Source organism: Rutilus rutilus (assembly GCF_951802725.1).
Source record: "Rutilus rutilus genome assembly, chromosome: 2".
Lineage (NCBI taxonomy): Eukaryota > Metazoa > Chordata > Actinopteri > Cypriniformes > Leuciscidae > Rutilus > Rutilus rutilus.
The window spans coordinates 5638782-5665644 of NC_140210.1; the positions used below are offsets into that span (position 1 = coordinate 5638782).

Genomic DNA, 26863 nt, shown 5'->3' on the forward strand with positions numbered 1-26863 from the left:
CAACACTATTTAATCATAAGCTTTTATGCTAATAATTATAGTGTTTAAATTAATTTAATGGTGTAAATGTAATCCATGCAAAATGTTTATCTATGGAAAGAGCATTAATATGGCAAATACTAATAATTAAAAATTATGTTTAGATAAATTCTTTTATATCTAGTCTTAGTCACTTTTTGTTGAGCAACACATTTAAACTTGCATAATAAATGTGTGCATTATAAACAAAATCTTGATTTATAATATTAACACACATTAATTTGATATATTTATTACCCCAATTTAAATGAGGTATATTGGACTACATCATGCTAAACTGTCTTCTGGAAAGTTGTAGTTGTATTTTTTGTATTGCATAACAAAACAACAACATACACAAAGAGGATCATGGTGTATTAACTATTATATATTACATTCATAATATCATCAAAGGAATCAACAGGAAAAAAAATAAAACAAAATGTTATATATTATAAATATATATATATATATATATAGGGGATAATTTACAATAAATTCCACACAAAAATAAGGATACAACAATTCTGTTTTGCTTTCTAATTTCTTGCATCTTTTAGGGTTCAATTTTAAATAATATAATGTTAGGTTTATTATTAGCCCATTTCTGTTTGTGTATATGGTATTTTCCATACATAATTAAGTCAATCACCAAATTTTGCTCCAAACTCTTATTTTTATATTACAGAAATATATCTTTAATTTTGTGAGTTTAAATATTACATATTCAATATCAATCCAAAACAATAGTGTAACTACACATTCAAAGAATAAATGTTTTATGGATTCTAGTTTATGCCAGCACTGTATGGGTTAACCCGGCAGCCGTAATTTACGTCACGGTTACGTTTTCTTTGTACACGGAAGAAAAGAAACCGGAGAAATCAGCGGAGGAGGAGGACAAGGAGAGCGTCTCTTCAAGGTAAACAGAGTCTCACTTTAATCCTTCGATTAGATCTAGATACTGGATGACTCTAATATAGCTATGATAGCCAATAACCTAATCTAAATGTGAATATTATGGGTTTCGCTCGCTGTGAAACACAAACCAGATATTCTTGAAGAGTCATGCCACGTTTACTGCGGATCTCTATCGATGTGTTGAACATGAATCAGAATTATACATCAGAATGTACTCATGAATAACGAATTCACTGTAAATGCAACGTGTATTTTCCCAGCAACTCTATCAGGTGTCTATCAAGTCGCATGTCAACAGCGCTCGTCATAAAGAAAATATATAAAGAGCCAATCAGAAAGCTCTGTTCTAGTCGTGAATAATTTATTTTAGTGGAAAATTGGACACTGGCAGTGGCTTATGTGACCAGGCAATATTCAATTGACTTTTGATCATTTGGGCTAAATTGTCTTGCTTTTAAAATAAACAATATTTTTATTTATAGGATTTAGTGTCTTTTCTTATGTCGCTTTACAGAAATCAAGAAAAGATGATAATCTTAAAGGCCTATTTCACCTAAAAATGCTATAATAACACTCGTATAATTTATAATTTACTGACCATTTTCATTTTTTTTGTGAACTAACCCTTTAAATAACCCCAGTTACAGATGTGTGGATATTGTAAATGTTCATAGGGTCATACAGCTGTTGAATATACATTTAAATAATGCAGTATTTATTGTAAAATATGCTGTAATTACAACAGATTTTGTTAGCAACACATATTTCATGTATTTGCAGTAGACCAATTTGTACTCTAGATTGACTTTATATAGCCTTCATTGCTCCATTCTGAATATGGAATAGAATACAGAACAGATGAATATGGAATAAAGTAAATTCTGAAAAGAATATGAATGTAAGAAGTAATCAGGTCATGATTTTTTTTCAGTGCCTCTCCTCCATCTATGGTTGGTCTTAAGCAATGCTCCAAAGAACATGGGACAAGCTTTGTGTATCTGCTCACGCAGTGTCATCACAATTGACAACAAGAGATACTTCTTCATCCAGAAACTAGAAGAAGGGTAAGGCTAAAATGCTCGAAAACGTACTTGAATTGTGCGAGTCCAACAATCATCTTTGATAATTATGCATGATAATATTCATCTGCAAGTGTGCTCAGCAAATTCTCCGCTCCTTCTAGAGGTTTCAGCTATGTTGACCTGGTAGAGGGTGCGCAAGATGGACGCTTCTATGCTCTGAAGCGAATCCTTTGCCATGACCGCGAGGCCCGTAAGGAGGCTCAGACCGAGGTGGAGATGCACCGGCTCTTCAACCACCCCAACATCCTCAGCCTGACCTCACACACCTTCATGGATCGCGGCGGGAAGTGTGAGGCCTGGCTGTTGCTCCCGTACATCAGTGTAAGTGGCCAGTCTGTGTTCTGCTTTCCGTTCCAGTGAGTTCTGAGGTGTGCAGTGTTTCACTTGCTGAGTTGTTCCTGTGCAGAAGGGAAGTCTGTGGTCCGTTCTTGAGAAGCTGCGGGATAAGGGGAGCTCTATGACCGAGAGTCGCATCTTGCACATCCTGCATGGCATCTGTGAAGGCCTCAAAGCAATTCATGACAAAGGCTATGCACACAGGTACTGACAATTCATTCATCCTGAACCCAAATTTATTAAATTAACCCCCGGTTTCACAGACAAGGCTTAAAGCTACAATATGTTTAAAAAAAATTCGCCACTAGTGGTCGCTAACCTCTTACAATAACAAAGGCGTATGTTGATGACGCATAAGCGGAATTATGGAACTTGCCGTCATGCCGAAGGATCTAATAATGTTTATGGATGAGTGAATACATTGATGTTTTTAACATGACTGTGGTATGAAGCAGGGCGCGAGTGCTAATGAGATATCAGCGCCACACGCGAGTCCCGCGGATATAAAGGAATAAGGATGTTTCATTCTACCGAACTACCCGCAAATGCTGAATAATACTCACACAGGTCAGGTTATTAGACAAATTAAACTTGTGAGGTAACGCAGCGCTGTTTCACTTGGTCTACACTATCACACTAAACAGCGTTTGAGTGTGTTGAAAGTTATAATGTTATTCTATGTGTTAGTTTATCTGTATGAGACTAGCAGTAAGCTAGATCGACATTAGAATAACATACTGATCATATTCTAACATTTCATCATGTTGAGCTATATAACGTTGATTAGTTTGCTCACCTCTACTGTCAAGTCGAAGTTTGTCACGGACGTGGAGCTCTCGGCATCTCGAAAACGCCACGCTGATATTGATCCTCGTTTTAGTTCTTCTTTTGTCCCAATATGTCCCATAATGTTTGAATGAAACTACAACAGCGCGAGCGTGCCGCTAGACGTAACGCAGTTGTCCACGTCTGTCGCCATGGTTACTATGACAGTACGAGCGGAAACCAGGGATAGCGCGGATATTACGTCATTGACAGGCGACAAGTGGGACTGGGCGACAGGGATGAGCCATTATTTAAAATTGGAATTTCTCTGAAATTAAAAATCTTTGGGAACTTTTGGGATATTGTAAGTACACAACTGCAGGAAATATATCACACTGTGCAAGTGATTTTTGGAGATTTTATTACAAAAATCGTACATATCGTAGTTGTAAGCCTAATCCCAGACTGAATTGCATGTTTGAGCTGTTTTAACTGAAAGCAACTTGCACTGATATATCTTAAAATATGTCACCGCCATTCATGTTTTGTCTTAAGATTCACACCATGAAATTTTTTTTTTTCCTAAGGCACGTTAATAAAAGCTACTTAAATGTCCTAATTGAACTAAGGTCTAACCCTGGAGGATATTTTGAAGAATGTCTGTAACCAAACAGTTGATGGGCCCCATTGACTTCCATAGTATTTTCTTTTTTGTGTGTGCCATACTATGAAAGTCAGTGGGGCTTATCAATTGTTCAACTGTTACCCATATTCTTCAAAGTATCTTCTTTTCATTTTGGGGTGAACTATCCCTTTAACTACATTAATGAACATGGACTAACAATGAGCAATTCTTCTACAGCATTTAATGATGTTTTGTAATATTAATTTCAACATTTACTAATAGATAGTTACTTAATTCACCATGAACAGCATCCATGCTAAAATATGGCTAAAATAAAGAAATGTATTCATAATAATATTAATACATAAATAAACAATTCCACTTAGTAATATTCTCATAATAAGCCACTGTCAGTGTCCAATTTCCCACTAAAACAAATTATTTACAGTATATAATGGAGTTTTCTCTTTAAATGCTGCTTATATTTTTTCTATATTTCTGTACTATTATAGAATTTACTAATATTTTGAATTAGCTTGAGGTTTCACTTTAATTTTTGTTTAAATTTGGGTGGTTTTGTTATGTGCTTTTGTCATTTTTATTCTTTTTTATTATATTTTTAGCTTCAGTCATCTCAGTCATCAAATTTTTATTTCAGTTAGTTACCAAGACAACACATTTTGATCTAATTATTATATCTAATATTTAGATTTTTTGAATATTTTGAACTTAATATTTGATCTAATATTATTTTTTATTTCAGCTGTATTTAAAAAACAAAAAGATTTTTTTGTATTTTTAGTTAACGAGAACACTGCTGATTCAATCTGATTTTATTGCTGAAATGAGACATTTGTTATACTATTCATATTTGATGTAGTATTACTGATGAATCAGTTTTAGACTTAATAACCACACTGTAAAATCAGCTTGAAACGCAATATCCTGCCTGAGTAGGCTATATCCCTGAAGAAAAGATGGAGTATCCATCATCTAACATAGACTGAAGACCTGAAGTCAAATAAAAATAGATGAAGATAAATGAAAATCCCACTTAAATGAATCCAAGGCAGACTTTCAATGACGCCCGTTTCACACATAATCCGTATGCGGTGCGTATTTTTTTCCGTACCCATGTTAGTTACACCAAAAGAGATATTATATATATGTATTATATATATTAGTAAACAACAAAAACTGACCTGATGCTTAACTGCTGACAAACATCCTCTTGAGGAATATACTGTTTTCAGTCTGAAATATTTGGCTGTTTTCTCCTCTTCTTGTTACATCTCTAACATGAGTTTTATTTCTGAAAACAGAGATTTGAAACCCACCAACGTTTTACTGGATGAGAACGATCAGCCTTTTTTAATGGACTTGGGCTCCATGAACAAGGCCAGGATTGAAGTTCGAGGGTCACGTGAAGCCATGACCATCCAGGTTAGAGCTGAAATATCAGGCAGCACTTACTCGAGAGTTGTGGATTTCCTGCAGGGGTTCAGGCTGCAAGACTGCCAAATGACTAAAGAAATGTTATTAGCAAGATGGTAGAAAACTGTACATTTCTTGTTTATTCCACCCACTGCCACTTATACCAACGACGGAAATAAGCGCAGTTACAATAGCTTCATATGTGGGAGAGCGTTGCTATAGAGAGTGACAATATTGTATTGCAATAGGTAGCATTTCAAAGTCAATACCAAATCAAAACTATTTAGCACATTCGTTTTAATTGAAAAGGTTTAATGACAAAATATGGTTATGGTTACACTTAAAATAGATGATGACTATCTTACCCAGCATGTAAAATGTTACGAGAGAGAGAGAGAGAGAGAGAGAGAGAGAGAGAGAGAGAGAGAGAGAGAGCCCCAAGAAAGGGACCCAGAGAATCAGAGAGCCAGAGCACCAAAAGAGACAGAGCAAGAGTTACAATCTTCTTTTATCCTTTCCCTGACCATGTGACTTTAACCCAAATGTGAGACGTTCAAACTGACCAATCAGATAATTCCAACTTCACCCATTGTACTAAAGGTGTGACAATTCATAGACTGCCAAAGTACAAACATCTTGGCCAACAGGCCTTGATCGCTATCAGCCCCAGCATGTAACCCCTCTGTGCCTTTGGGAACTCCAGATGGTCCTTGTGGTAGAAAAAGGGGGTGGCAAACAGTAAAGCAAATGTCTTGGTTCATTTCAAATATCTTGGATTATTTTCAATCCTACACCAGTAGCTATGTTTCCATCCAAACTTGTGCGCAAAATTGGAATATTGCATAAAATATTTGCGAATAAATCGACGTTTCCATCCCATGTGTTCAAGAGATCAAAATTGTCACTTCCTGGGAAATAGGTGCAAAATATATTTTATAAAAATGGACGTTTCTGCAAACGCACAGACGAAACGCAATAAACGCCATCATGTTATCTTGTGTTCTGATTCCTGGTGTTTGAGAACGCAATCATGTGAAACACTTCTGGGAGGAAATTAAGCCAGTGCTGCGTTCCAGTCCACCTTTAGACGCGCACTTGCGAACTTCCCTAAGCACTTCCCCTCGGGGGAATCCCCGCCACCATTTTGACGTGCGTTCCACTTCGTGAAGTGGACGAGGGAAGTTTATATGGACAGACCCTCGTTCCCTCGATTTTGACTGAGGGAGCGAGTCTACTTCATATGTACATTTCAGGCGCCTATATGTCCCACAATGCAGTACGATTGTGACGTCACCATAAATCTCGTCTAATCACCACCACAACAAACAACTCTATGATATATTAATTATATATTTTTTTAATTTAAAACAACCCACACACACCTACATTTGGTTGCTGCATTAAACAAATTCTTAAAGGGAAAAAAAATTTAAATAATAAATCAACTCTTTAGCTGATTCCAAGTGATCATCAAGGGCTTAGGACGTTCCAGTTCAGCCCATTGCAGTTTCCGGCAGTAGTGGGCACTCGTGCATCGTAAGCAATGATGTACATCCGAGTGAACGAGACGGAGGGAAGTTAGCGAGTGAAGGGCATGACAATTTTGGACTGGAACGCAACCCAGATCATTCTGATGACAGACTTTCCCTGCTCCCCAGTGTGCATACTAACCCTCCTAAATAGTATGTGAGATTAATAAGTGTGTCTCAAAGCATAGTATGTTGAAAAGAGTAAGCCAAAAGGGTGGATCCGTGCCAGTGTTTCCAACTATTTTCAAAGGAAAGTAGCTAACGCCTTCCCTAAATGTCGCTAGATGACGTCATACATCAATTAGCATATTCATGACGTCATCGCTCCGTACTTGCGCTCTGTCTGCCTAATGTGTTTTCTCTCTAAATGAATGCTCACATACTGTATGTAATATAATATAATAATTTAATATAATATAGCCGAATGTCAAATAAAGCTTTTCTCATTTCCTATATTTTTGTTTGTCAGACAAAAGAATGAGTAGCTATGATATAGTGAATGACTACATTTTTTTATAGGCCTATGTGGAAAATTATCTGAACTGAGAGAGTTCGGGAACCGTGTGAACTAAAGCTCTGTGATAGTGATTATTACAAGTATCAAGCACAAGAAAAGAAAGGAAATTAAAATGGTCAAACTAAATTCTTTAAATATAAAACAAAAGAAAAGCAGATAAGTGATAAGTCCGTGGAAAAACACTACTCATTCACGTCTGTCAGCTGCCGTGCTGCTGCTCCTCTCAGCCATTCACTAAACAGGGAACGCTGATCCGTGCTCAACGGCTAATATTACCCACAACCCCTTGCGCATTGGAGGAGGATTCGGTTCGGAACTACCAACACCAATAAGAAGTGTTTAAAAAACAATTACAAACATGGCTGATGTGTGCGAGCGACAGTTAAGCAGAGAGGTTTAAATAAAGGGCTTTGAGTGAATAATAATCAACATTTAACCTGATAAAACAAACTATTTAATGTTATCTATGTTATATTTCAGTTGCACTAACAATGTGAACTTTTCTAAACATCCGTTTGGCCATTAACGTTTAAATGCATCTTTATACAAAAATATCCGCATGAAAGACCCACAATTATTTTCTCTTTAATTCGGTAGGAAATTAAATGATTTTGCAAGAAATGAAATTGCAGGATGATTGACAGGCCAGTTTACAGCGACAGGATGCACGTAACTATGCGACAGCGCGTCCATTTAAAAACTCAAATTTATGACGTGATAGTATGTCCAAAGCTTGTTTTTATATTTATATTATATCCTTTTTATATTTATATAGTATAAGTAGGCTCAGGCATTTTACAATGATCACACATTTGAGATGCTGCGAAATTAACTTTTTTTTTTTGTTGCACATCAAGGAATTTATTTGTAAATGTGTTTCCGTTGTAGTTTATGCGCATGTCTTCTTATCGGGTAAATAAATTGTATTCTCAACTGAGTGCATACGTTTTTTGTTTTTTTATGTGCATCTTTGCATTTCCATCCAAAATTTTTCTTTTTTTGCGATATTACGAAATGCGCATTAAAATAGGTGGATTGAAACATGGCTAGAAAAACAAAACAATAAATCAATCCTCTTTTGTTTATGCGTTCCCTTACAGGATTGGGCTGCTCAGAGGTGCACCATCTCATACAGAGCACCAGAGCTCTTTAATGTGGAGAGCCACTGTATCATTGATGAGAGAACAGATATTTGGGTAATTCTCTTTTTTATGTGTTTTGTATGGGTGTAATAGTTACTTTTCAGCTGTTCTTTCACAAAACAACATGACTGTGTCTGCACAGGTCTTATGTTTGTAAACTTCATCCTTCATCTTTTCATCTCTGCTCTTTCTGATCAGCATGATGTTATGTCTATGTCAGTCTGTTATGTCAATGTCATGATGTTATGTCTGTTATGTCTATGTCAGTCTGTTATGTCTATGTCAGTCTGTTATGTCTATGTCAGTCTGTTATGTCTATGTCAGTCTGTTATGTCTGCTGCAGGTATCATTTGTTTTTCTCTGCCTGTAGTCTCTAGGTTGTGTGCTGTACTGTATGATGATGCTGGAGGGACCGTATGACTTGATATTCCAGAAGGGTGACAGCGTGGCTCTCGCCGTCCAGAATCCAGTCTCCATTCCACAGCCTTGCAGGTGAGCTTGAGATTATTCAGTGCTGTTATTCTGTCAAATTCAACCGCTTTGGACTTCATTGGAAGAGCTAGCTCGTTGCAATGCCAGATCAAATATTTTGTAGATGTTCGTCAATCAAATGTAATATATATTGTAATATTATATTTTAAATAATATTATAAAATTACATTTTAAACAAATTTTCCCACATTGTGTAACTTGTGTGGAATATTATTATTTTTTAAATAATATTATAGTTTCAGCTCATTTTCAAAAATATTTTATATTTTAAATATTATTGTTATATTATATTTTAAACTGATTTTGCCTCATTAACAAAATTATACATAAGAAATTGTGTAACTTACTTAATGTCTGCATTATCTTAATTTTAATTTTAAAATTAAAATTTGTTTTATTTCAAATATAAATAATATATATATATATATATATATATATATATATATATATATATATATATATATACTAATCTGCATTTCAGTTACATAATTTGTGTGTAAAATGTGTTAAGCGAAAATGTAATATTATAATATATGTTTTAAACAAATTTTCCCTCATTAAAAAATGTACACAAACTTAAATGCAGAAAATGATATTTAAACAATATTATATTTAAAAAAAAATAGACTCTAATATTATATTTTAAATGAATATTCCCACATTTAAATATTTTAAACTTACTTAAATGTGGAATATTATATTTAAAATAATATTATATTATTTTTTTAAATATAATAAAATACATTATAATATAATTATAACACCAAATTAAATAATTAACAAATTAACAAATTATATTTTAAACAAAGTTTCCCTCCTTCTTTTTTATTTTAAATGTAGAATGTTATATTTTAAATACAATTATAAATATGTCTTTTAAACCAAATTTTCCCCCTTTTTTTTTACATAAGTTTACAAAATTTTGGAACATATGTTTAAAATGATGTACACTCACAAGAGATTATGAAGACTAAGCTGTTTCAGATCATAATTACCAGTCGAATTCATTTCAGAAAACCGTTAAAGTTTTCTAATGGTAACATATTTGAGCATGTAATCGGAGAAAAGAAACCTGCAACTGGTTACCATGTCTCTATCTTTGACACAGTTATTCTCAAGGTCTTCAAACCCTTCTCAGCTCCACTATGGTGACCAATCCTCAGGAAAGGCCCATAATCAGCTGGGTGCTTGACCAGGTCCAGAACCTTCGGGACTCAGACGGTACAGATATAGAGACCAACAGAGTATGATGCTTCTTCCACTGAGATTTCATGCCTGTTTTCTAGTGGACTCTGGACTTTTTGGACTATGCACTCTCTCTTCCGGACAAAAATCACAAGCCTTGCAAACATTTGCTCTCTCTTACCTCAGTGAGCTCAGCATGCCATGGATACACACGCATCTTTGTTGGTGAATCTCATATTTCACCTGAAAATCTATATTGAGCAATGAAATAATCTGCTGATATTGGAGAGTGAAATATGAGCTGGGCATGTTCCTGATTAAGCCACGCAAACCACACAGGAGAGGGCAAAAACTCTGTTCACTATGATGGCAGCGATATCACAGGCACCTGTTACATAGCATCAAACTGGTTGCTTTCGGATTGTAATTTGGCTTCTGTGTCTTTTCTAAGCTTGGAACCAAAAATTATTTATGAGGGTTTTATAGAGTGCTGCGGGGATGACATCAAAACCCGGAAGAATTTGGCCAGTGGTTCCCTCAAGATTTTCCTATGGGATTTTCAACATATGAGTAAAATAAGGACTGTGGTAAACATAACTTGATGATACTTGGACATTTCGCTCTACAACGTAAATTACACACACCCATATCGAAAACGTGAATTTTGAAGCTATGTTTATTTATAAAAAAAAATTAATAAAAAAGTAACTAGATAAGACCATTTGGGGTGTGAGTGAGTGTATGCGGTTTATTTTGTAGAACAAAATGTCCAAGTATAGTTTAAATATATCTCATAAATTGAAAACCCCATTATAAGGAAAATGTCGAAAAATTAATCTTCCGGGTTTTGCCGTCATCCTTGGCACCACTCAATTGATATTTTAGCTGTTCAAAATGTAATTGACATTAGTTATTTAAACAACAGTTCTCCTGGGAAAGCAAGACATGCAAGGTTTTTAAGAGCAGAGATTTAGGTACTTTGTGTTGTGAAGGTTCAAAGATAAAACTGACATTGGTCTTTATTTGTGAGAACGGATTTCTGTCTAAATCATTTGTAAAAGCATTCTTATGTATGTTGTAGCATTTAAAAAAAAAAAAAAAAAAAACTGTTCTGCTCATGTTTAATGAATGAGTATGGAAAAAATGAGTAAGTTTAACTCAGTCGGTTATAGCGCTCGGCTTTTATTCTGTATAAGACTCTGAGAGGATGCATAACAAACGGTCATGCCTGTGAATATTTAATACTAGTTCACATTACATTGCAATAATGATGTGTTCACTTTTCTCTTTTTAAAGGAATAGTTCACCCAAAAATGAAAATTCTGTCATCATTTACTCTCCCTCAAGTTTTTCCAAACATGTATGACTTTCTTTCGTCTGCTGAACACAAAAGAAGATATTTTGAAGAAAGTCGGTAACCAAACGACTGATGGACCCCATTGACTTCCATAGTAAAAAAAAAATACAATGGATGTCAATGGGGACCAGCAACTGTTTAATTACCAACCTTCTTTAAAATATCTTCTTTTGTGTTTAGCAGAAGAAAGGAAATCATACAGGTTTGGAACAACTTGAGGGAGAGTAAATGATGACAGAATTTTCATTTTTGGGTGAACTATCCCTTTAAGTGGTATAAATTACTGCATAAATACGAGTTTGTTTTGATTTAGCAAGAAGTTCCTTTCATTGCTCTTACAGTATTAGGGTGTTCTTTAAAGGAACCGTGTAATAAACAGGTTTTAATGCATTTTAATTCAGCAAGAAATCCACATGGCTATAGATCATTTCTGCATTCAGTCATTTTTTTATGTCTGATGAGGCTTGGCTAGTGTGGATGAATCTCGCGGAATAATTTCCAGGTCATATTTAATCTGCAATATCAACAGAAAGAAATCGGTATATTTTTTGCATGTTAAGGATTAAAATGAAGCCTGTTTTTAGGACTGTTTTTTTTTTTTGCATTATGTTCCAATGACCCGGACATGTTCACATGATGTCACGAATCACATGCTGTTTCATAATTCAGGACTAAATGTATTGAAGCATTCCATTTACTATATATTGTAGTTGGAATTTTATCTGTGAACAAGGACCTAAATATGTTTTTATTTTTATTTTATTATTATTTCAGAAAAAAAATACCTTGATATTCAGATTCACTGCAGATTGCTTTGCGGTGGCTCTCATCATTTTGGCTAGAATGTTGTTGCCTAATGTTTTAAAGGAACATTTTTAACTTGCACTTGCAATTCTGTCCAGGTTCGTTTCTGTTGAGGAATACTTAATTATGCAAGCCTCTTCATTTATAGGATATAAGACTGGAGACATGTCTCTTGGCATTCATTTACGTCATTTGTTCCCTTTGTTTTTTATAAATGGTGAATAAAGTGTGATTTAAACAGCGACGGATGGGATTGTTTTGGTTTTCCTGAAAGTTCCAGTGTCACCACACGAGGGAGATGTTGCTCAAGTTGTGTTGTGATCTCTGACCAGTGGAGCAAACTGAAGACGGGGTTTGGTGAGTGTTTATTGACATTCTGTAATGTTATTGTTAACATAATGTGTCTCTTTGCCTAAAAATGGCAATACCATGGTGTTTTAGAATCTAATACAGTGTAATACTTCGAAGTAGGCTACTTTGGAGTACAATACCGTGGTACTGTATGCAATTGAGCTATGTAGTAACACTTTACAATAAGGTTTTATTTGTTAACATTAGTTAATGTAGTCTATTAACTAACATGAACTGACCACGAGCAATACATTTGTTACTGTGTTTGTTCATCTTTGTTAATGTTAGTTTACTTAGTTAATAAAAATACAGCTGTTCATTGTTTGTTCGTTACATTACAGTGCATTAACTAATGTAAACATATGCAACTTTTGATTTCAATAATGTATTAAATGTTGAAATGAACATTAACAAATATTAGTATATGCTGTAGAAGTGTATTTCATTATTAGCTCATAAACTAATGTGGTTAACTGTAAAGTGTTATGTACCATGCATATGTGAAATAACCATTCCTGCTGGGGAAAAACAAAACAACAAAAAACAAGCTGAAACCAGACCAAGCTGGTTTTAGCTGGTCTCCCAGGCTGGTTTTAGAGGGGGTTTGGACACTTTAAAAAAAAAAATCTGACTGGTCTGAGCTGGTCAAGCTGGGAGACATCTAAAAGCAGCTTAAACCAGCTTGGCCAGGCTGGAAGACCATCATAAACCAGCTATTTCCAGCTTAAACCAGCTAAGACCAGCCTAGGCCTTAGGCCTTTTTTTTAGCCTTTTTTTTTTTTTTTGCAGGGATTGTATTACCATCTGATGCAGTAATTTACCACGGTACTTTACATTGTAATTCTATGCTGGATATTAGTAAAAAATAAAAATAAAAAAAAAAACATTTACATTTTGACTGTATTTTTTTCATACCCTGTATGACATTTTCCTTAAACTGATGTATGATACATTTTTAATATTAAATGGTTGCAACACTTAGGATTAGATCAAATAAAATAAAAAAAGACTATTAATGAATTGAGAATTATTAAAAAACATGAAAAAATATTTATACAAAAAGCATTTTTGGAAAACAAAGCAGTCGTTTAATTTTTTGCTTACTTCTTTTTGTATTATTTATATTAATAAAAAAAAAATGTACCTGTTCTTTTTAACAGAGCTTTTGTTTTCGACAAATTAATTAAAAATGTCTCCGCTACTGAGCTGAGGACAGCATCCAAAAATCTGTGAATGTTGGCCGCTTTGGCTCTGTAAGTGTGACATTTGAATGTTGTTCATTTAGTGGCTGAACTTCACTCGTCAAGGACCACCTACCGAAACCTCAACAAAAAGGTCTGGTCAAACCCCTATGGCTGGTATACGCTGCTACTCAAAGGTATGAAACAATTATTACAGGCTGTTTAGGCTCCTGAATTTATGATTCACGGGGGCTGTGAGGGTCAAAAGTGACGTTCTGACTCAATGTTCATCTTAATAAATCTCATCAATGACCTTACGCCACCGACGGGGGAAAGAGAAGCCATAAACTGCATATGGACACACGTTCACCTAGACATCGCCACTGCCAGACAGCCGACGTATAATGCACAGACATAGATACAGTTCCAGTGGGATGAATTACACTTTAATTAGCTTTTCCGTCCATGCAAACCATCCCACTTTAAGTCCATTCGGCCTTCTCTGGATAATCATTCATTATACAGAAACAATGTTTATGATCTGGGGAGCGCGTGGGACTGTCGGCAGTTTCTGCTTTCATGATCCCACAGGCTATGAGATGATGTCATGTTATAGTCCACATCAAGGTCAAACGAAACCTACCTTTGTTTTGTCTGAGGCTAATCTTTTTTTAGTATGTTAATCAGCATCCCTGCTGGGAAAAAAAGATCTATACCTAATATTTAAAATGGTTACGATTTGAATTTTGCAATGTTGTACCTGGATGAAGAATGAGAGTATTCTCTTGAAAACCAAAATGTATACTGTATATATATACACACATATTTATACACATATTCTGTATATATATATATATATGTGTATATATATATATATATATGTGTATATATATATATATATATATATATATATAGTGATTTAAATCAGCATTAATGAAAACAGACATGTATAAGTGATTTACAATTTAAAAAATATATCTGTATTTTTTGCATTATAATAATATTTTCTCACATTACATTTATGAGAATTGAGGGCAACAATTGCTTAATAGTATATATGTATTTAAGCAATTGAAATTAAGCAATTGTTGGCCTCAATTCTCATTAATTCTCAATTCTCATTAATACACACACACACACACACACACACACAAAATAAGGATTTTGCCCCAGACAAGTTACTGATAAGTTTCGTGACATTTTTTTATAAAAAAATGTCCTAGTCTAATGTGGTCTTATGATGTCAAAACCACATCCACCAGGTGGTAGTGCATTTTATCAACCATCTAATCCAGTTTAGACCAGACCATAAGCGGCCGACTAGAAACCATGTAAAACCAGCCTCAACCTTAGACTGGTTTTATTGGGATTTTCCAGCAGGGATGCCTTGGCCATTTGGGTAATTTGCAAGAAATGACTGTATTTTAAAAACTAGCCTTTTACATTTTCTGTCAAACTAACGAAAGCCTATAGTAATATTCATGCATCCCTTGACAAAACCACTAATAAAAATTCATCTTTCTAGTTGCAACCAATTGGTCACAGAGTGCAATACCAACACCATAAACCATCTCCTGCTTTATTGATTTGGTGATGAATCAATTAGTGAATTATTTAATTAGCCAGGGATTATGGGTCAATGTTGAGTGCCTTTGATCCTCCAGTGTTTCTCTCGTTCGGTAAATCACAGATCTGCCATAAAGGGAAGGGGTTGGGAATACAGTTTAAACGCGTCACATTTAGTAAAATCCTGTGGATGTTGTATTTATTTGCCTACAAATGTTGCATTGATTGGACCTTTTTTTCTGATTGACACTATTTCTTTGTAACATTCACAATCCGTTCTGTTTATTTCTAGGCTTAAATTTGATTTTGAATCTTGCTTTATTTGACACCGGTATAGAGGACTGGGTTGAAGTTTATGTCTTTAAAACAGTCAATCAGCTATAAATACACTGCGCTCGCTTCAAGTTTAGGTAGGCCCGAACACTGAAATTAGCCACTAGCGTATAAAAGTAAACATCGGCCGCTTTCTACGTGTGCATTCAGAAATCACATCTCAAGGATAGGCTGATTATTTATTACAGCAGGGAAAAACAAACACAGCCTTTTGCTGACTCCGAGCCAATCATAATCATCGTGACGGCTAGCTAGTCGCTTATCTTGATTATTAAGCCACATTTCGCATCTGTTTGATAGATTTCCCGCAAGCATAATAAATGCCTGTCCCGAACGCAAGCTTGCATTTAAAGAGAAAAGGCTGAGCCTTTTTCAATAAAGTTTATTACTAAAACTTGGCCTTTTTGTGTGTGTTTGAGCTGCGGTTAAAGTCGGGACAGATGTGAATTTATGGGGCCAGTCTCTCATTCTCTTACCTTCCCATTAGCTTAAGTGACACGACAAGGCCGAGGGAAATCTCGAGCAATAAGGGTGATTACTTTAAAAGATCACACAATCTGTTCATATTCCCGTAATGAGTCTGATTGATTAAACTACAGGGTATAAATGTTTTACGGGGTCATGTCGGTCAAGTTATCGTTGCTGATTTGCCGGCAGACAAATTGGTAGAGTCGCATTTACTTATTTCACTATGAAACTGACATTTTCATGCGGATAAAAGGGCCGTTGCAGAAAGCGGAGCCATGAATAAAGTCGGGATATCATCAAATCTACATGCTCATGACTTTGGGTCAATGCCGTAAAAGCTAGTCAGCATTTGTGTCCATCTTGCAGTGTGTACAAGTGGACGCTAAAACCACCTGAATAATTTCATTTATATGCAAGTGTTAAATCTAAAACATCAAAACACTCAATATAACATATAATACTGGAAATCAGTAGTTCACAAATGCCAGCATGACTGTTTTTAGATTTACTGTGGCGTTTGCTAAGGCAAGATTCACTATTACTATTTGAAATGTTTGAACAAAACCTTAATCCAGTGGTTCTCAACCTTTTTTGACTCCCACTAGAACCCATGACCTTTCCAGCTGTTCATGATTTATTGGATAAGGATTTTTAAAAATACTACAAATATTTTTTTTAAAGAATGTTTATAACTAGATCAAATGTATAAAAAATACCAGTAGGAACTGTGACAAAAAAAAAAAAAAGTTGTTGAGAGAGTGAATTAAAACCAGAAATGTCATGATTTTAGCTTATTTTAATGCTTGTTTTGTCTTATTTTAATTAATCCTAAAGGCTCCCTTTGCTGAGGCCCCCTAGTGGCCCCCGGCCCCTGATCATAAAACCACTGCCTAATTTCAATTAGGTGTGTAAAATTTGTGCCATGCCATTGTTGACTATGTGTAACCCCTCCACCCAGGTCCTTCTCGCCCTGCTCTGTGCAGGACTCGAACCCGGGTCTCCGGCATGAGAGTCAGGCGCGCCAACAAGGAGGCCAAAGACTGCAGCCTCCAGCATCTGTCGCCAGAGCGCCTATTGAGATCAGAGGAGTGAGGTTTACTCGCACAGCAACTACTAGCTGGCCTCCGTTACATTCACCCCCCTAAACCTCACTCCCATCCGGGTCACGGCACCAATGCAACCCCTCTCACCCGGGTCCTTCACACCCCGCTCCGTGCGGGTCTCCGGCGTGAGAGTCAGGCGCGCCAACAAGGAGGCCAAAGACTGCAGCCTCCAGCATCTGTCGCCAGAGCGCCTATTGAGATCAGAGGAGTGAGGTTTACTCGCACAGCAACTACTAGCTGGCCTCCGTTACATATGTACATGAATGACATCTCAAATCGAGTGACTTTAGTCTTGTTTTATTATTTTACTTTTATTTTCAGAACAAGGAGGAACATTCCCATAGGCTTACATTGTAAGGAGAACCCTATCAACCACATAGCAACAACCTGGCTGCAACGTGCAAGACCATCGTTTTGCATAGGCAAGTATCGCTCTCATTTTCTTCAGAACATTTGAATAAAACTAGTGTAAAAATAGTGTAACTCACCCGTTTATGTATAGAACCACCAACATACAGCCTAAAAATGTAGGTAAACATGAAAAGCGCTGCACTTAGCAAAACTAATCTTGGAATTCTCTCTCCTGTCCTATTTCTATGAGTGTAATACATGCAACTCCAAGGTCATGTGTTTGATTCTCAGGCATAAACTGCGTTAGCCGCTTCAGATAAAGGTGTCTTCTAAATGTGATGCAAAAGTTAACGTGCAATTTACCTAATCAGGTAGACGCTACACGGAGTCCTTTTCTTGACTTTAAAACCCATCCAATGTAAAACTTTTGAGGGTTTCATTGACAACTTTCAAGCTGTAAAACCCTATAATCTCCCGTCAGTGAGCGAAAGCTATTCGCCTTACCCAGGAAATAAACCTGTGCAGTCCAATCTCTGAAAATGAGTAAAAAACTCTCTCAGAGACTGTCCTCGATGTCCCGGTCTGGTTCAGTTTTAACAAGGCAGAGGCACCTTTCTGAGGCCAGTTAAAAATGCATTTAATCACTATATAAACACGCTGTCCTGTAGCCTCCGTGACAGAGAAGTTATGCTGTCTGTACTTGTGCGTTTAATCACCGCCCTCATACAAACGCCCTATAAACCGCCTTGTTGTAGTCGGATTGCCATCATTTTTCTTTTTTATTTCTTGCTTTTTTTTGTAAATGAAATTACCCTGATGACATCACTACCAAGGGGCTGATTACTTTACTTCCTCTTCATTAACTTAATTATTTGACTATCAGTAAACCCGCCTGAGTAATTCATATTTGAGAGGCTGGGCTGTAAATAACCTCTTTCTGCTGGTTTATTATGGGCTACAGATTTGCCATTCTCCAGCATGTTAATCAGCCTCGTTGGTTGTGTCTGAATCCGAAGTCTTGCTGCACATTCAGTCAATGACTTAAAAGATAGCGCTTTTGAATAATGGTATCTTCAATACTTCTATCTCAAATAGAATTTCGAGAAAAATCCAAGTGAGTTTTTTTATTCTATTCTATTCTATTCTATTCTATTCTATTCTATTCTATTCTATTCTATTCTATTCTATTCTATTCTATTCTATTCTATTTAGTGCTATCAAACGGATTAATATGGATATATACGTGTATATATACATACTAGGCCTGTGAAAAGATTAATCGTGATTAATCGCATCCAAAATAAAAGTTTGTGTTTACATAATATAATGTGTGTGAACTGTGTATAATTATTTTGTATATACAGTATAAATACACACACATGCATGTATTTATTTAAGAAATATTTGCATGTATATACTGTATATATTTATATATAATTATATTACATGTAAATATAAATGTTTTATATATAAATAACACATTTTTCTTAAATATATACATGCAAGTGTCTGTACTTTTATTTTTATATATATATATATATATATATACAAAATAATTATACACAGTTCACACATATATTATGTAAACACAAACTTTTATTTTGGATGCGATTAATCGCGATTATATGTATATATATGTGTATATATAGTTAAATAGTTAAAACATATATATATATATATATATATATATATATACATACACACGTGTGGGGGTGTGTGTGTGTGTGTAGGCTATGTATACACACACACACACACACACACACACACACACACACACTATGAATGTTACAAAAATAGGCCCATTATCTGAATGTGTTTTCAGGTTTTGAAGAATCATTGTCACGCTTTAGTTTTTCTTTTCGTTTATTTGCAGCAATTTACAGCAACACAGACAAATATAACATCATTATACTTTGTATCAACCTCCCTTGCATCCTTCAATGGAAATAAATTACACAGACTTAAACTTGCTTAAATAACATTGACATGAACAAACACTGAGCCACATATGAATGTAAACATGACGTTTAGAAATAAAAATGCCTCCAGCTCTCTTACATCACACAGGTAAATGCTGCATAGGTGGAGAGAAGTCAGAGAAATGCATATTCATGTATACTGCATAGTTTAATGCAAATAAATATTTCTACAGTATGCATGTTGTACCTTTAAACAAACCAAGCATGTAATTAATCAACTCTAAAACAATGAATTTCAAACTGATTTAATGTTATTTTGTTGTTTTGCTTTGACACCACATGAAACTACATACATTTCAAATATATAAATGACGTTTTGGCACATAATGAGTGTGTCTTTGCAGCCTCAGGAATTGATTGGGTCATGAAAAGTGCCCGTTTCATACCAGGATGAAGTTTGCAGTGGATTGTGAAGGACTACTGGCCGCTTCACACACTTTCTGACCTGGACATGGAAGCTGAAGGTCAAGTTCACCCTCCAGAGCATCTTAATGTTTCCCAATGGTAATGCTTCTTTTTCAAATCTGTCATTATTTGCTATTATTGCTGTTAATATTACTGGTAACCTGAATTAAATCACTGCACTAGCTGTAAGATTTTAGAAAGGCTTCTCAAAACAATATTTCTTTGGAATAATATGCATAGTTGAATCATGCACCAGGTGTTTTTTTTAAAGAAATTAAATAGGAATTCCATATTCACCAGGATTTAAATAAATAATATTTTTTTGCAGAGTTACTGTAGCCTATATTTAGTGGAGGTTTATTCGCAATCGATAATAATGAAGCAAAAGTGTTTTGCTGCAAAAACTGTACACGTGTAAGCATGACACAGAACATCTGATGCTATTTACAATGAACAAAAACAATAAATTAACATGTAAGTCTTGCTGAAACAAGACATAGCTCTCAAAAACTGTAATCAAAAGCTCTGTTCCAAAACCTGAACAACTGATTCTAATAGCCTTTAACATTAAATGCGTGTTGCGAAGCTAACAGCATGATGTTATTAGCTGTTTATTATTATGTTTCCCTATTGAATTAATAATACATTATCGTTCAAAAGATTGGGGTCTGATTTTTTTATTGTTTTTGTAAGAAGTCTCTTATTCTCATGATTTATTTTTATCGGGGGAAAAAAATCTGTAAAAATGCTAATACTGTTACATTTTATCACAATTTAAAATAACTCTGATCTATTTGAAGATATTATAAAATGTAATTTATTCCTGTGATCCAAGCTGAATTTCAGTGAAGTCTTCAGTGTCACATAATCCTTCAGAAATCATTCTAATATGCTGATTTGCTGCTCAACAAACATTTATTATTATTATCATAAATGTTGAAAACAGTTGTGCTGCGTAATATTTTTGTGGATACAATGATACATTTTTTTCAGGAATCTTTGATGAATAGAATAGCATTTATTTGAAATGGAAATCTTTTGTAACATTATAAAAACTTTTGATCAATTTAATGCATTCTTGCTAAATAAAAGTATTATTATTTTTAAATGTTTACCTCTATACTGTGATGCCTTGAAAAATGCTGTTTACAGGTTTTGGAACACAGCTTAAATGCTTGTTATTTGTTATATTAAACGTCTACTTTGTATAAGATTCTCTGACACCTCAAACACCAATGAAGTCCCTCTATACTGTACACTTGGTTGGCTTTTCGTGTGTCTTTAGGTGGCTAAATGGTTTGGCTTTTATAGTCTCAGTTTTTTTAATCTTACCATTGCCATAGTCAGACCACAGCACAGGACTGTAATGCTGCTGCGAGTTCATGCAGTCTCAGTTTCCATTTGGAAATCTTTTCACAACCCTGCCCCAATCTTTCTGTCGCCGCCTCCCACCTCCTCCATGTCGTCCTCAGAGAACGGGCTGTCGGCGTGGTATCCCAATGCAGACGTGTGGTGCAGAAAGTCTGTGGAACGTGCTACATTAAGGGTGTCGTTTATGAACCTGTGTGGCCCTTCCTCCTCATCTTCTTCATCGTCCTCGTCGAGATCGTCCTCTTCCTCGTGCTCCTCCACACTCTGAGCGAGAGCCCTGCGACCGTCCCTTCCTGGCCTCTCATTGGTCGATTTGCTTCCCCCACGCTGGCGCTCGACCTCGACCTGTGCGGCCTGTTCTTTAGCCTTACGACTGCGTTTCCACTTCATTCGCCGGTTCTGGAACCAGATCTTGACCTGTTTTACACACGAACACACAAGGATGTCAGCAACATAGCCACCTTCTGCCAGAGAAACGAGTCGAGTCGAATTTTAATAACTTTGGGTCTTTTTTTTTCATGTTTTGAAAGAAGTCTCTTACCAAGGCTGCATTTATTTGATCAAAAATACAGTAAAACTAATATTTTGAAATACAATTAAAATGATTTGTTTTCTATTTTAATATATTTTAAAATGTGATGCAAAGCTGAATTTTCAGCATCATTACTCCAGTCTTCAGTGTCACATGATCCTTCAGAAGTCATTCTGATTCGCTCCTCTAGAAACATTTCTAATTATTATCAATGTTGAAAATAGTTTTTGTGGAAACCTTGATACACTTTTTCCAGATTCTTTGAATTATAGAAATAACAGCATTTGTTTGAAACAAAATCTTTAGTAACAGTCTTTTCTGTTACTTTTGATCAGTTTAATGCACCCTTGCTGAGTAAAAGTTACTTAAACAAACTTTTGTTCAATAGTGTAAATCTGGTAATCACTGTATAATGTATATCAAAACTCCTCCACTCGCTGACTTTCACACTCCTTTACCTGTGTCTCGGTCAGCATGAGCGATGTGGCCACTTCGAAGCGTTTGGGTCTGGAAAGGTACTTGTTCAGTTTAAACTGGTTTTCCAGCTCCAGTAGCTGTTGACTGGTGAATGCTGTCCGTGGCCTTCGACATTTACCCATCAAACCGGACTGGGGGGCGGCTGTAAGACAAAACGAAAGAAAGAGGACATTAATAGATTGTATAAATTATAAACAGGTTTCCCACAAAAGACCATTAAATTGAGTTTTTGTTGTTAGTGGTCCAGGTCAAACGGACCCACATCCACGTGATATTCTTTTGTGTAGATATGAATCAGATCTTTGGGTGATGGGTTATTGCTGCGCAACGCTAATGAAATGCAAATATTCTGCTGCAGTTTAACATAACTTCATGTTGAACTTAAGGGCATAAATGTTTAGCAGCATTTTCACTTAAAAGCCTGCATAACGTCATTGCTAAAACTGTAAATCTCTTCCAAATTAATAAGAGGCCTCTTGTGCCGGTATATAAAAATTAAGCACCAGCCAAAAGGGATACAAGCTAGTGTAATCCACGTCTAGATTATTTTTATGAGATTTTTGTCTCTTTTATGTAATGTCAAGGACTTGCAGGGTTGGACACAAACACACACACACACACACACACACACACACACACACACACAAAAGAAAGCCTAGAATTTGTAGCTATCATTTACCATAATAGCTTTACTGCAGCTTATTGTTAAACACAGTTGAAGCAGGGCTGGGCGGCCATAAAATGCAAGAGCAAGCCATTAACTTAATGAAAATTCAATGAACACTTTTGGGATTTTATTGATGAACTACAGTATGTTTAAGGTGTTTGTTTATAGTTTCTCTCTCACACAAAGACAATTTCCATCCAGCTGACATTTATGGCTTTATAAAGAAGCCAAAAATAAAATTATATTATTACAGTTTGGTGTAAATCCTGGTAACACTATACGGAAACATTGTTCAGTCAGAGTGTCAAAATGACTTTATTGTTGAGTTGTTGTTTCTTTAACTATCCAAGGATAATATAATCTTTCAATCATGTCTATGAAGAGTGTAATATCTGTTAAATATGATCAAATATATTGGCTATTTGTTTCTTTACAACATATTATTATTGTTTTTTTTGTTCTTTAAAATTTCTGCTTTTAATTTTAAAAAGCTATTTTAATTGCAAATACATGTTGAAAAAACTAATATAGTCATAATTTCCTGATACTGTCTTATCATTTAGCCACCTAGATTGTTATTTATAATTCAGCAAACTAATTTCGCCACATGTGACCACCATGATTTCAGTTTAATAATCCATCAAACAGGAGTTATAAACCATCATAATTGCTTAGTGACAAATTAACTCCAGGTCTTTCAAGAGTCACAGGTGTGTAAGCACATCTCTCTCCCTCTGTTTGCTTTTCTTTACCTTTGATTATGTTGAAAAGGATTTCATGAGCTTTTACAATGTTTGCTTTCAAACCGAAAATGGCGGTAATGCAACAAAATTTTGGTGTATGGCAGTAATTATGCCATAATGATGGAGGTGCACAATTTATGTACCCTGCATGATTTGGAAAAACTTCCAGTGACAGCTTATTTTCCTATTTACATCCTTTTTTTTTTATTACGGAAAAACTGTAATTTGTGCTCATGTGAATTCTGAGTACTTTAAAACATCACTATTACGGAATAAGGAATTATTTCTTTGAAAAACAAAAGGTCAAGTTAGAACCAAAAATAGCTTCAAATGGAACTTATAATGCTTCACAGATCATCAATTTATATTTAAGCAGGTCAAGAACTTGATTTATATGTTTTAAATCATATAGGCTATTCAGATGCAATCGATTTATTTTCATATAGCAACTAAATAGATAGATACAGATCAACTAAACAGTTTAGCATTATGTTAAAAGTGTTATGGTACTCCACTGAACTTTCATCGATAAGAATAACAAACGTCAATCATTTCATGTTTAACAGATTAATAAAGCATTCAAATAGTTAGAAATGTCATAGAGCTTTCACGAAACAAGGATTGTTGAATGTTTAGTAATGATTTAACAAAGTGTTACCCACTCATCTGCATGCTACCCCACTCACAGGTGTAATCGGGCAGTCGTGGTACCATGATGCCAGCTCGTATCCAGTGCTCCAGCGGTAAAGACCCGGCCATCGCCGCCGCCTTCAGCTGCTCCGGGTACGGGTGCGTCAGCTGCGTAAAACCCGAGTACGCCAGGGCTGGGTGCTGACCTCCCAACGCTGAAATGGGGTACATGGGCGTCGTGTACATGCCTGGAATTGAAGTGAGTCCCGGGTGTGGGAGATTGAGCAGCCCTGGTTTAGGTATGATTCCGGTTTGGAGGTGTATGGCGCAGGGGGACGGAGTGTCTGTGCGCCTGCAGGACACCGGGCTACCAGTCGGGCTGTCACTACTCAGTCCAGGTGATACTTCTCGGTTCCCTCGATGTGGTTCTTCAGCCAGAAGAGCGTCGATCCTGAAATTCTTTGATTTTTCCATTGCAACGCTTCTAGGTTGTTTGGAGTTGCAGGAAAACACTTGGATAGCTGTGTTTTACGCACAGATACATGCGGTTTAAACACGATTAGTGATACTTTCTGCTCTATTTTTAACTTGTGGGATATGTAGAGTTCAGTCCAACGTATATTTGGAACTCAGCCCATGAGACGGCCAAAATACCTATAGTTAATAAAGTATCTCTAAACTTTTACGCACAAAAAAAAAAAAGAAAAGAAAGAAAATGCGCCCAGAAAGGATATACGATCGCTAAATCGTTCTTTAACACGGCGGTCTCTTGTTTAGAACAGTATCTCTGTCATCTACCCTGCTCTCTGAACCTCTCCGCGCGTTCACATCTCAGTCATAATAACGCCTTTGTGAGCGCTGATTGGCTGCTGTGGATGTCCTGCGGGAGTAGATCACTTGACAGTTTTCTAATTAACTAATCATACTGTAGTACAGACTCTTCCAGCACGTCCTTGGACTGAGACTTGTTCCTCAACAAACATCAGAGCAACGACGCTTGCGAAGTTTCCAAAGTGCCTGAAACCAAGCGTTTCTCGTGGCTTACTGTAGCTCAGTTCGCACCAACTGCACGTTTAAAGGTATCCATAAATCATCTAAATTAATTAATAAATGACATAATAATTCTTGTCGCGATAAGTTTATTTATTTTGTAAGATTATTATGCTGCTTTTACTATTTGTTAGACCTTAAAACCTGCATTTGGTGCTTTATAATTAATAATAATTATAATAATAATTCAATATCTCACATAATATCAAATAAAAAATAACGTCACTGAGCAGTTGTCCAAGATGTAGCCTACATAATGTAATCTAATATTTTTTACGACCCGCTTATTTAAAGACTCACGGCTGTATTGTCAAGATAATTTAATTGTATGACTTTACATTATACATAGTCCATATAATTATGCATTAACCTATATAATAAGTCACATGTTCGCAACATTAAATGGTCTGTTTTGTCACATAACCCAAATATGTATAGGCCTACTATGACATCCAAATTTAAACTGTTTTCTTTCAAATTCAGTATGACTAAATTAACCAGACTATATGGATTTAGACAACTAAAATATTTGTAGGCTCTGGTTGCTTCTTAAAGTTTTATTTTTTTTATTTTTTTATTATTATTATTATTATTATTATTAATAAATGCTTGTACGGCGTGAATTTATATTTTCCTATGAGAATCTCCCATCAGTTCGAAAATACAGTTTGTTGCTCATTTTCATGGACTTGAGTGTTTATTCCACTATATATGATGGGTATTAAGATACTTTTAATAAATTAATTTTAGACAAAAAATTATCGAAAAAACGCATAAATCCGACCGCATTAACATCGTGCGATAGCCTAAATAATCATCGCACATTTATGTTGTAGGCTAGTCAATATATTCTACAATCTTCTGTATAAATGCAAACACTAAGTATGCATTATATCAGAGGGGAACAAATAATAAAAATAGTTGTATACCTATAGCCTATATAAAATATTGAAAATGAAATATAGGCAATTCATTCAAAACCTTCATTCCATCATGACATGCTTGTCGTAAACACGCAATAAATCGAGACGAAATGAATTGCAATTCGCAGCTGTTGTTTTAAATATTGCCTACATGAAAAGGCAGTGGACGGTGGATTAATAACATGGAAAACAGTCCCTGCACAGGCGACGTGAGGTTGAAACTGATATTTTCGCCTTGACCCGAGAAGATTGGAGCATCCCGCCCCTCTATACAGTAAATGAGCGCCGGGCTGCGATGCTGAAACAGGCTGTGACTCAACACCTAGTGTGCTGCCTACCTAGACAACATGCAGTCTACGTCGGTCATGTCTTTGATGACAATATACTGTACATATTATTGCATTGTACATGAAAACAAAACCAAAAAATGTAAATTAAAAAAAATCCTATGTCTGGATTATTTTTATTTATTTATTTTTTCATCTAAAAACAAATGTAACCAAATATGTGGCTACCAAATATGCTG

The 26863-nt window shown here is 35.5% G+C and overlaps 3 protein-coding genes across 3 annotated transcripts; 2 read left to right on the forward strand and 1 right to left on the reverse strand.

Moving 5' to 3' along the window:
* Positions 1–863: 863 nt before the first annotated feature.
* Positions 864–12451, forward strand: stk16 (serine/threonine kinase 16). Its single transcript, XM_084395318.1, has 8 exons — positions 864–940; positions 1871–2003; positions 2123–2342; positions 2428–2561; positions 5070–5190; positions 8328–8423; positions 8740–8861; positions 9970–12451. Exons 2-8 carry the CDS (start codon positions 1918–1920, stop codon positions 10109–10111), a joined length of 921 nt encoding a protein of 306 aa, XP_084251444.1. The 5' UTR covers positions 864–940; positions 1871–1917; the 3' UTR covers positions 10112–12451.
* LOC311286554 (uncharacterized protein) lies at positions 10812–25054 on the forward strand (the record flags this gene model as incomplete). Its single annotated transcript, XM_084402759.1, has 6 exons — positions 10812–10819; positions 12449–12564; positions 13844–13936; positions 17065–17631; positions 19884–20043; positions 24423–25054. 4 exons carry the CDS (start codon positions 10812–10814, stop codon positions 17196–17198), a joined length of 351 nt encoding a protein of 116 aa, XP_084258885.1. The 3' UTR covers positions 17199–17631; positions 19884–20043; positions 24423–25054.
* Positions 21264–24838, reverse strand: mnx2b (motor neuron and pancreas homeobox 2b; the record flags this gene model as incomplete). Its single annotated transcript, XM_084395297.1, has 3 exons — positions 21264–21732; positions 22306–22466; positions 24397–24838. The coding sequence occupies 3 exons, from the start codon at positions 24836–24838 to the stop codon at positions 21358–21360; spliced, it is 978 nt and encodes a 325-aa protein (XP_084251423.1). The 3' UTR covers positions 21264–21357.
* Positions 25055–26863: the final 1809 nt, after the last annotated feature.